At 33.3% G+C, this 12,065-nt stretch overlaps 1 protein-coding gene across 2 annotated transcripts in view; it reads right to left on the reverse strand.

Annotated features, from left to right (window-relative positions):
- Nucleotides 1-12,065, reverse strand: part of LOC129957086 (cryptochrome-1-like) — a 31,049-nt gene that overhangs the window by 3,112 nt on the left and 15,872 nt on the right. The window contains exons 6-9 of one of the 2 annotated variants that reach the window (XM_056069229.1): nucleotides 9,560-9,706; nucleotides 7,298-7,465; nucleotides 6,987-7,127; nucleotides 1,609-1,760 (exon numbers count right to left, since the gene is read on the reverse strand). In XM_056069229.1, coding sequence (XP_055925204.1) covers nucleotides 1,609-1,760; nucleotides 6,987-7,127; nucleotides 7,298-7,465; nucleotides 9,560-9,706 — 608 coding nt within the window. The remainder of the gene's footprint in view (nucleotides 1-1,608; nucleotides 1,761-6,986; nucleotides 7,128-7,297; nucleotides 7,466-9,559; nucleotides 9,707-12,065) is intronic. The other variant, XM_056069230.1, reaches the window with a different exon arrangement.

Here is a 12,065-nt window from a genome sequence, read left to right on the forward strand (position 1 = left end):
TTAGCTGTGAATTGATTATAAATAACATATGTTTGGGAGGGATCAGCTGCAAAGAGGAATCCTGAACAGATATTCCCTCGATCGACTGGAGACCATTAAGGAAGCAGCTATTGGGTGACAGGGAACTCAAGTTCACCAATGAGAAAATCAAAGGCGAACATAAGACGGAAATAAAGCACTGTATTTTTGTTTTTAGAGGGAGAGGCAGGTGAAGAGAGAGGAGAGTAGTGAGTTGGTTGGTTGGTTTGGTTATATTAATGCCCCGCTTGAAGCAACACCAGGGCTATTTTGGGACGGACCTCGTCATTTTTAACCGCTGCCAGATGACGAGGACGACACCTGAGCTGGCACCCCCCTCTCCACACCACACCACACCAGCGGGGAGACGTTTGGTCCTGACGGATTTAACGTGCAACAAACACGATTTTACACGACGGTTCTTCAATGGAATCGAGTCACAAACCTGAAACCCTCCGGTTCCGAAGCCGAGACCTTATCACCAGGCCATCGCGGCCCCCAAGAGAGTAGTGAGAGGCGTCGAAGGAGATTTCGGAGAGAAGTCGGTATCTGAAGAAATTGTTTCTGATTTTGTGAGAAGCTCCGTGTTATTCGGGGTTCTATGTTAGGATCCAGACGGTAAAGATCGGTAGATTTCTGGAACGGTCCTTGGAGAAGCCGTTTTTAGCTAATAGCCAGTTTGCGTCTTTTTGGTGTCTATTCTCCGATTTGATGGAGGAACTATTTCACGATTAAACTTTCAACTGTTGTGTAGATTTCGTAAATAATATTAACCTAGATGAGAACAAGTTGTTTATGTGTACACATATAAGGCTGTAAATAAGTTTTGTAACGCTATTCTCTTATTTGATCGGTCAGGATCAAGACATTACAAGCCATTGTCACACATTTAGCAGCAATATGTATTCAAGTATCCAGCTAAATGCGTCGTTAATAAAATAGATATAGTTCTTAATTGATGTCTCTTCTTGCTTAATTTTCTTTTAATAATTTACGAAGTTATTTCATAGCGAATTAACTTTTTTCTACAAAGACAATTATATGTGAAAATGGGCATTTTGGAGACGGTTTCTATTGAATAACTATGTCAGTTTATCCTGTCACACATTCAATATAATAATACTATTCAAATGTTAAAAAATTACTTAATTATATCTAAAAAAGGAAATTTGATTGGAGTGATTAATTATTTAATGAAAAATTACAGAATTTCATTTGCATATGGATAAGATTTCGTACATTTTAATCATCATGGATTTTTTTAAAATTATCACAAATAAAATACATAAGACAAAAATACGAAAATAAAATTAATATATTCTAAATTATAAGTATTCCGGCAATACCTCCATAATTTCAAAATTAATTAAACTTGGGCAAAATATGAAAAATTGAGTCAGTAAAAATCAAATATTCCAATATAAAGTCTTGAATAAAGAAATCATTCGAGATAAAAGTTGGATTTATTTATTTTAAAACAATTAAAAAAACAAAATTGCAGTTTAAAAAATTGTTTTTTTTTAAATTAGCTTTTATTTTAATTTTAAACAAAGTGATTATATCCCGGCATAAAACAAATTCGACACAAACCTAATGTAGTCCCCATTTTTGTCAGTCTTTTTCCCGAAAGCTATAGGGCTGTAAACACGATAATACTGGTGGAAGAAGGCACTGGCTGAAAGCCACATCCAGTTTCCTGCATTCAGACTCCAGTCTGCGTCAAGTAACAGTTCCTCAAATACCTAAAAAATATAAATTGATAAAAACTTAAAAGAATCAACAGTAACAGATATTAAATCTTAAATAAATGCCTTCAGTGACCAGCTTGCAATATTGTTACAAATCTGTAATGTTGCTTCCCAGCACGGTTAATTCATTCACTGGAAAAGCCTTTTTACGATTAGCTTTGTTGGATGCTGACTGGATGCAGAATCAGTGATCTCAGGGCTTGGTGATAAAATTGGCGACCATTTGGTGACTTGGCGAAAAAATAGATAATACTGGAATCTTCCAGAATTTTGGCGATAGAGCCTTTAAGAACTGATATATGCTTGATTGTTCCAGAACCTTCTCTGCCCGGTTCCGGGAACTATAAAGGGCCGGCAATCTAAGCTGAAGGCAATTGTGGAAAGAGTCGCCAGAAGGTTTAAGAGTCGCATAGCGTGTCAACAGTGAATTAGTTCGATTAGTCCAGCGAAACGCAGGTGTTGAGTGGACCTTAAGCGATTGCTGAATTAACCTGTGTGCCGAGTCCTGGAGTTTATTATAGAAGCAACATCGAGTCGTGTGAGGAGTAGCCAATCGTGTAGTAGTGAATCGGCAGTTGGATATACCTAAAACGAGGAGACAGTGGGGAATCGCAGAGACTGGTTACTTAGATTCCCTCCTCCTGCTGAGTTCTATTTGGCCGCTTTGTGTGCTATGACTGTTGTTAGCTACTGATTGTGGGCTTTGTTTGTACTAAGCGTGCTGCTGTGTATTGCTTGTGTACGTCTCGGCTGAGTATTTGTCATCTATTTATTCGTGTCTTTGTGTTTAATAAACGTCGTCATTTGCCATTGAGGCCTATTGATTGTTTCACACCATACACTCTCTACAAACGAGCCCATTGACTTTACAGACTTGTAAGTAGTGGAAGTTCCGTAAAAATATTCATGCGTCCACTTCTTGAAGCCGGTTGTGACAAACTGCTAGTCTTTGCCTTACTTATTACTTAGCAGGAAATTGTGTGTTGTGTAGTAGTGAGTTGACAGTTCGATATAGCTAAAGCGAGGAGACAGTGGAGATTTTCAGGCGTTTGAAGAGACCGTTGAGAGTAGCTACGAAGATTACTTCCTACTGCTGAATTCTATCTGGCCGCTTTGTGTGCTATGATTGTTATTAGCTACCGATTACTACTTGTGGGCTACTGTTTATTGTAGTGTGCTGATGTTGCTTGAATACGTCTCAGCTGTGCATTTGTTGTCTGCGCATTCTTGTCTTCGTGTTAATAAAAGTCATCGTTTGTTACTGAGGCCTGTTGATTGTGTTTTTTCACCGACTAACAAATCGAAAGAACCTCGAATTCATAACAATATTAATAGCATTAATATATAATAAATGCCAATCAACTTATGAACTGCCTTTTATCACATCAAATGAAAGTACTACACAAAGTAGGAAAATTAGCGAAATCGATCAATTTTTTTGGAGTCTGCATTTTAATTTATTTCGGATATATTTAGAAAAAAGGGGTACGAGAAGAACAGGTGGCCATTAATGATATATCTAATCGTCAAGTGCTTTCATATGAAATAAAAAAAAATGAACGAAATGGTACAGTAATTGGGGGCACTTTACCATTTTTCCTACGAAGACTATATTTTGATACTGTGTTTTTCTCGAAAATGAGGATTAGACAGAGAATATGTGATCACTGATGTCATGTCTAGGGGCGGGGGGTAATCAAATTTCATATGAAATAAAAATTACAGAAATCAAACCAATTGTTGGAGAACTGATTCTTAAATTTTTCGTTTTATTTTTAATATATAAACAATATGGAAATGTTGAAAAATTATCATCTGACAATGAATGTAATAACAGATTTACACTCGACCAGTTATAAGACAGTCAGTAGGCAGCGCCCGCGTAGAAAGGCTAAAAAATGCTGTTCGGTCGATGGCAAGTAATTGTCCCGACGGGACAACAACATGCTCCTGTATTTTATTGTTTTCTTACTGCGCATGCGTTTGTAGAATTCGGCGTGATTTTTGTCGTGAAAAAATTGTTCACTTATCATAGATTAATTTCGTCATTTTTTACTCTGTTTTTTCTGATGCGAGGGTCCCCCCCCGCATAGTTTTCAAAATTTAGCTATTTTGACTTTTTATTTATTTATTTTTTTATTTTGCCATGTTTCTTTGTGTAAATATCCATCATTTTAATACAATGCGCAATGAAAAAGAAAAACTCAGGATAATTTATAAAAGAATGAATGGAGTGCCTGAATCTATCTTATGAAATTGTGGCAAACATAAATCAGTTCCTTTCTGCGCATGCGCTGCCTACTGGCCGAGTATAAACCGGGCATAAAGGTTTAGGTTACATTCAAATCTAAAAGTTTTTGCACATTTCTGACTAAACAGCAGCCTCTGCAAGCAAATGTCACGGAATTTAGAAATTCCATCATAATCTATATATATAAAATGCTAACTTTCGTGGCACAAAAATTCATTTTTTAACTTAATGTCGAATGGCAACATTCAAATGTAAACAAAGTGCAATGCGAACTGTTCAGACTGTTTCATGGAACGATTTTACAGTTGCACTTAAATAAATACTTCGCAAATTAATGGAGCTGCAAATATTACTAGAAATGTTCAATAAACGCTTCATTCAATCAGAGAAAAAAAGTCAAGAAATAAGTGTCAGATAGATTAATACAGAGCAAAAATAGGTTTAATCATTTCCAAATGCACAATCGTTATGACTTACCTATAGAGATTGATGGTTATATCTTCCCAAACTATTATCTCACATAAATTATTTTTGCATTACCTTAAAACTCAAAAAGTTACTATTTTATTTATACTAACTAGCCGCCTTTGGCGACCAGCCGGTTCGCCAATCTTAATGTTCGTTAAAATTTTAATAATTAAATATTTTATGCAATTTCTAATAGCTTCTTCATCAAAATATTTTAAAACTTCAAATTTTGATTATCATATAATTCATTCATAATATTATAAAGGCCTTCAGTCATAATGACTACATACATATGACATAAGAGATACATATGACTTCAGTCATATGTATCTCTCTCATTTTCTGTTAGCACCCGTAGAATTTATGCTTTAAATTAAAGTGGAAAGAATTTATCTTCAATTAATATAATAATATTTTTTACTGAAACAAAGCATTTTTTTATAATCTGATTACTGAAAATAGAGTCACTCAGCGTTTAAACTTTATGGGCACTAAAGAATATCTTTTTTAATTTATGTAATATCTCAAGAGTTGGTCAACAAAATTTTCTTAGATTCATTATGAGCAGATCGATTCATTAACAATGTTTCATTTTAAATGCATCAAACACTAAGAAAATAAAACGAATCGTTTAAAATAAACGGTTGAAAACAGGTTTTAAAAAAACTACTTAAAAAACGATGTACTTAAAACTATAAGTATATACAAAAAATATATAACTAACATAAATACAATTTACTTACAAAAGCATGCAACTAACCCAAAAATAATTTAAATCATCCATTGATAACGTTGTCATGGCAACAATCAGAACAGAATGCGCATGCGTGAATTTTATTCGCCGGTTACGTAACGCAAATACGTGATTTTTTCTACGCCAGTTGGGGTAACGCTATGCGGATTAGAAATTTTTAATTTCCTTTATTCTGTTTTATTTTAATTCAAAAGTACTTCAGAATGAATCTGAAAGATTGATTCATTAACAATGTTTAATTTTAAATGCATCAAACATTAAGAAAATAAACAGAACCGATTGAAATAATCCGCCGAAAAATTTTAACCCTAGCCTCATTACTGTTGGGAGAAAAAAAAACGGAAGCCTTTCTCGTTTGGCGCTGGGGATAATGGAAGATTTTTTTGGCGGGAAAGTTGGCGGTGGGGAAAATGGAAGATTTTTTTGGCGGGAAAGTTAGTTTTGAATTAATAATTAAAATTCTAATTAAAAATTCGAAAAAAGAAACCCCAGGTGCACATTATCAACCTCCAAGGTATACATGTACCAAATTTGATAGCTGTATGTCAAATGACCTGACCTGTAGAGCGCCAACACACACACACACACACACACACACATTGAGCTTTATTATAAGTATAGATTACATTTCAATACAATTTTTTTCTTTATTTTTCATGACATTTTTTTTAAATTTAATTTAATAAACAATCTGTAATGCTGCGATGAAATTCAAACTCTTTTATCAAAATACACAGTGGCGTGCTTTTACTAATGTTAAAATTAAAATATAGTAATTGTTTTCTTTGACATTAATTCCAAAGTAAGATTTGCATTTTCGCTTTTATTTTGTAGTATATACAGTACTTAGTTTATCCACACAGTAATTTTTTTCAGTAATTACTGATTCGATTAAGTTCATGCTTTTTATTCTTGTCAAATAACAAAATGAAACTAAAAAATTGCATTCCGTATTGACAGTTTATCACTAGGTATACCATGAATTGGTATATACTTATTTCTACCAAAGGGGTCACTTTGACCCCTTTCGGTATTTAATTAGAAAAAATATAAATTGACTTATCTATTATGAAGTTAAAGTAGAAAAAACTTTTATATTTTCAATATATTTGTTGTATAGTGGTGTGATGAAAAGAGAATTTCTCTGTTTTTATTTACTAAAAAAAGTGTTTATTTTCTAATCTAGGTCTTCAAGATCATCTATTCTTCTATCAAAACATTGACTCACACGTCTTCTTACTAACATCCTATAATAGCTTCTATCTGACTGTCTTTCGGCTTCGTCTTCTTGCTTCTTATATACGCACATTTTACAAACACATACTTATTTTTATATTTATACCTATATCTATGTGCATCCCTATGAAGCAGTTGCATATTTAAATATAAATGCATGTACTCTCAATAATATTTATTCGAATAGTCAAAAGGACCCCTTCAGTAAAAGTAAATATACTATATACAATCCTCCGAAACTAAAAAAAGAAAAAGATAAGATTTGCGATTCTATGTCTTATAAATGTAAGTAAAAATTTATTAAAATATTCTAATAAATTACGGCAATAATTTTCTTAAAGAAAAGTAATTAAAAGTTTTCCCTTGATTTCTAGTGTTAACAGACTGAAAATTCAATAATTTTGGCTGACAGGGGGGTCGCCAAAGTTGTCTAGTTTTTAAAAATAATTATGAAATGCGGAATTGCTTTTAAAGTCCTGCGCTCTTTGAGTAAAAGGGAACACTTAATTACCTTCATCCCACGTTCCCAAGAGACCCACAAGTCTCCTCGTGTTAAAAAGCAAGCAACAGCATGCCGAGCCAAATGATGAACCCAACCTTCTCTTCTTAATTGCGTCATAATGGCATCAATGAATGGATAACCCGTTTGGCCCTAAAAGAATCAATACAAGATAAGATAAGAGACTAAATATTAGTAAGTTTAATTTTAGTCATTGCCCTTTTAGTAAAAGGGCAATTACAAACACACATAGGATTAAAAGAAATACTGAAAGCATAGACTTAGTTACAAAAGAAAAAGAGAAAAGACGACCAAGAAATTACATGAGCCCATGACTGAAGAAATGAATCATTATCGATCCAAGGTATCTGCTTGCAGACTGGATTTCCAACCATTTGATCGAAATTCGGCGTAGCAAAACCAGCTGTATAGAAAAATTCTCGCCAAAACAATTGCCCATGAAGTGAAACGGGAGGTTTGGAGTAGCCTTTCTGTTAAAAAAATGGAATCAAATTACATTGAGTATTCTCTATACTGTGACACTGAAATAATATGAAGATGCTAATAATAAAGATGTATTGGCCCTCTACAGACCAGACCGTTTGATTAGCATATGAAATTCGTCACATGTATATCTTGGAGAGGGGAAACATGCAATTCGGAGCGATTTTTTACACATTTTAATTAGAAGTTTAATTAATTTAGAATTAAGTTGAATTTCGGCATCTTCCCGCGATAACTTTCGAAAGTATTATTGCATTAATAAATTTTATATCACTTCAAAATTTTTTTAAAAAATTGTTCTTTTTAATGATACAAAATTTAATAGTTTTTAATGATACCAAATGAATAACAATTTAATAGATTTTTTTGCAAAATTTTTAAATTCTTTTGGCGATTTCTAACAATAAATTACATTATTGCCCTGAAATTAAAAACATTTTCATAGTTTCCTCCAATACTGAATAGCGTGATCTTCTTTCATTGTTGAAAGCTAAAAAGGAGAGATTCTCTTTAAAATCTGTGTAATTTATTAAAAGACAAATTAAAAAATTGAAGATAAACTGATTATTAATGTTTTAATAGCGCCATTATAGGATTGTTTCAATAAAAAAGATTAATGAATACGATAAATAAAGTCTAACTAAGACAATTAAAATAACACGGCTTTAATATCAGTTAATTTGACAGAATCATGAAGATGGAGTAATAAAAGAGGGAAAATTATCCGCAATCAGATATAACAATACTCTCGGTAAACCAGCTAGTCACTTAAAGCGACTCGTTTTCAATCCAATTACAAAGACATATGATGAAATAAAAGCTTTTGCGTTCAAATATTGGTTAAACGGACCGAGAAATTTCGCCTCTATATAAAATTAAGTCTTGGAAAAAAAGTTTAAGATTACAATAAAGGATCAGATGATAATCACAACTTTATACATCGGAGAATAAACAATCTGCTCATTCAGAAATATTCTGTAATCGTTTCAATGACTCACAATGTGAAAAAAATTGAAAATTTCATGTTAGTTGTCAGCCGATTCCCAATATTTAGTGTAAATAGAAATGCAGAATTTTTTTTTTTAAATTTCGGGAACTAAGTAGTGTATTTCTTAAGCTATCTGCAAAATTTTAACCAAATCCTTTGATAAATCTCTAAACTCAAAAATTTTCGCCTTATACCTCTTTTTTAACAAAAAATATTTAATATTTTTTAAAAAAACTTTAGTCACTTAAATTGTATATTTTGATTTCATAGATGCTTTGCCAATCTTTTTTTATGCAAACATTAAAAAATAAAGCTATTTTAGAGCGTTTTCCAAACAATTCCTCTAAAATATAATCGCATACCTATTAAAATCAATAAAGAACAGGTGGTTTTGAAAGTTGAGGAGGAGATAAGCATCTTAGGTATTCTGAGTCCAAAGGGCTAGAAGAAAAAGCGTGGAAATTCGGAATTTCTTAACACTTTCCAAGCTACCGACGAGATATCTCGTCTTTCAAATACTTCCAATTACAGGTTTCTGTAGGCTAAAATTTGTCTCTTATGTCAGTTTACATAGGTTGAACTTTCTAATAATATTTGAAGAATACCTTTACTTTTTTCTAACTGGCATAAGAGACAAATTTTAGCCCACAAAAACCTGTAATTGGAAGTATCTGAAAGCCGAGATATCTCGCCGGTAGCGTTAAAAGTGCCAAAGCGTCCATATCATAGAAACGGAAAATATTAGGTCTTAATATAATTCATGCGCAATCGTACAAAGGCGGAAGAGATAAGATAGCGACAACGCAGCGGTTGATTCAAATAAATATTTTAGCGCAACTATTTATTTTTGATGTTCATCATATTGATACATTTGTCATTTCCTATTTTATATCTATAAGATAAAATGACTCCATATTTATAACAGAATTTAGTAAGCATCCGATATATCTCTCCAACATGCATATGTTATCTTTGACGAGATCGTTTGTAGTGATTTATAAACAGTTATATTGTGTTTGCCATTACCTCATAAACAAATTCAAAAATAAATTTTAGATATTTAGAAAATAGGGGAAAAAAACTGCATACTCACTTTGCTTTTCAGATAAATATCTCTTATCTTGTAATAAAATGTCCGTGCAGATAAACATCCGAATTTCAAGTACGGACTTAGCACAGTAGTACTGGGTTTGAGAGCATTTGGAGAAGTATTTGGTTTTTCAAATTTGCAAATATATTCCTGAAAATACATATAATAAATTTATTGCATATAATATTTTATAAAAACAATTTCTAAATTCGCAGCTACATGCAAACCCTTAAATATGTTCTGCACAATGAATCTCTCTCTTTTTAATCTCTGACCGGGAAATATTAACAGCTTTTAGTTTTGTTAAGTCCTCCTTAATGTTAGTCCATGGAAAATTATTCAAACTTGGTAATTCACACAAGAATGACTTCGCACTTTTAAATTACTTATAGAAATGTTGGAACGACAGACATTTCCTATTAGTAATGAAAATATTTAGATTCATTTTTTACTTTCTCATATAAGGAGAAAAATTATTATTATCGTCAAAGAATTCGATCTCCTCTTCGTATGCGTAGATCTCTAACTAGAAGACTTATTGGTTTAGTTTAGTTTTATTAACGTCCCGTTTTAAAGCAACACTAGGGCTATTTCGGGAAGGACCGCGTAATGTTTAACCGCGGTCAAATGATGAGAACGACACCTGAGCTGGCACTCCCCCTCTCCACACTTCCATACCAAACCAGCGGGAGGACATTTGGATTTAACATGCACCAGACCAGCTTACATGATGGTTCTTCGGTGGAAGTGGATCTGAAACCTGAAACTCACCGGTTTCGAAGCCAAGACCTTACCACCAGGTCACAACTAGAAGACTGAAAACCGTTTTTAGAATTATATTTGTCTTTCTGCAAGTATGCGTAATGATATTTCAGAAATAGAATTCGCCAGATTGATGGAGTTTTATATGTTTGCTTCAAAATTTTTATCAGTATAACATTAAACAGACTCAGCAGACCTCGGTCGCCATCCCCCTCTTCTTTTTCTAATTTCTGAAGCCGTGAATTGAGAATGTGAACCAACAACCCATTGCTTTTTGATTTACTCGGACAACTAAGAATTGAACAGTTTTTCTTTCATTATTGTTTTTAACTTTCTTGTATATGAAGTATAGAGAAAATATTGTAAACGTCAAAGAAATTCGAACGAAATTTTGCAGAATCTCCACGTTTTAGATCTCTTTGAGTTAGAAAAACACACTTTTGGCATTATGCCTGCCTGTTCTGCGACAATGATGAAAAAACGCTTTCAACTAGATGAATGAAATTTGGCATGTGATCTTTATAGTAAATTTATAGATTTCCATCAAATTTTGAGTAAAATACATTCTTAGGAGATCTGGCTGTTGGACTGTTTAAATATAAGTTAATACGATAACTACAAAACGAAGAGAGCTAGATGAATAACATTTTGTACACAGATTTACGAATTATAAAGTTCAGCAATGGATTGTAAAACCCTCCGCGCTTTTAAAACCGCTCCTCGTCAAAATAGGGGTGAGAGGAAAGATGAAAGAAGGAGATTTACATTTAACAATGAAGACTCGCGGTTTTCTGAGGCGTAAACATTACAGATAATTATACCGGAAACGCGCATATCGTTCCGCATCTGACCCCTTAATGAGATGGGGTCGTCGAAAAGTGGTCTTCTCAGAATCCGTTGACGAACTATACTAGTCATATTTTGAGCCAAACTCAACAAGGTCGGAAAAACACATTTTTGGAATATATCTATCTGCGCATTGGAATCATATTTGGAATATCACATTTGGAATATATCTATCTAATAATTCAAAAATAATTAAAAATTTAATGCACAGTTTTAGTATTTAAAATATAGAACCCTATCAAATTTTGAACCAAATCCGTCATTTGATTTTCCATTTACGGATTTATGCATTTGAAAGCATGTAAATGCGATCACTTCAAAAATGTAACGACTTAGACTGATGAACTTCGTTAAGTAATCTTGTTCCTGAAATCGCAGTCCATTCAATTTTGATTTTAATCGACCGATGAAACGGCGTGCAAAATTAAAATACTCAGTTTCCTCCACTATACTAAGAATTGCAAAACGTTCATGATCTTTCACAAGGTCCATAATTGTTTATGTGTGTGTGTGTGGATGGCAAACACTTTTATAAGGGAGTATGTGAGAAGTTTCGAGATCATTCCCGTTGATTTAAATTCGTTTGAAATCAAAACAAAAAAATAGCGATCTAGTCGAAGAACCATGGTTTAGAGGTCGGTGGATCTCAGGTTCGAATCTCATTCCAAAGAAGATTTGCTATGCGTATAACCTATTGTGTCGGATTTGCTGCTATGGATAACCATAGGCAGCTGTTTCGAATCGCCTGAAGGCTCATAGAAAAATCTGAATGACTAGATGTAGAGACAGCATAAGCCGCGTTACAACGACCTGTACGCGCCTTGAGATCGACGCATTTTGCCCTGTTTAACCTATCTTATGGTTTTACGAGGTTCTTTGATGCCTGCTCATCTACCAACAT

The sequence above is a fragment of the Argiope bruennichi genome, chromosome 11 (assembly GCF_947563725.1).
Source record: "Argiope bruennichi chromosome 11, qqArgBrue1.1, whole genome shotgun sequence".
In the NCBI taxonomy this organism is placed as follows: Eukaryota; Metazoa; Arthropoda; class Arachnida; order Araneae; family Araneidae; genus Argiope; species Argiope bruennichi.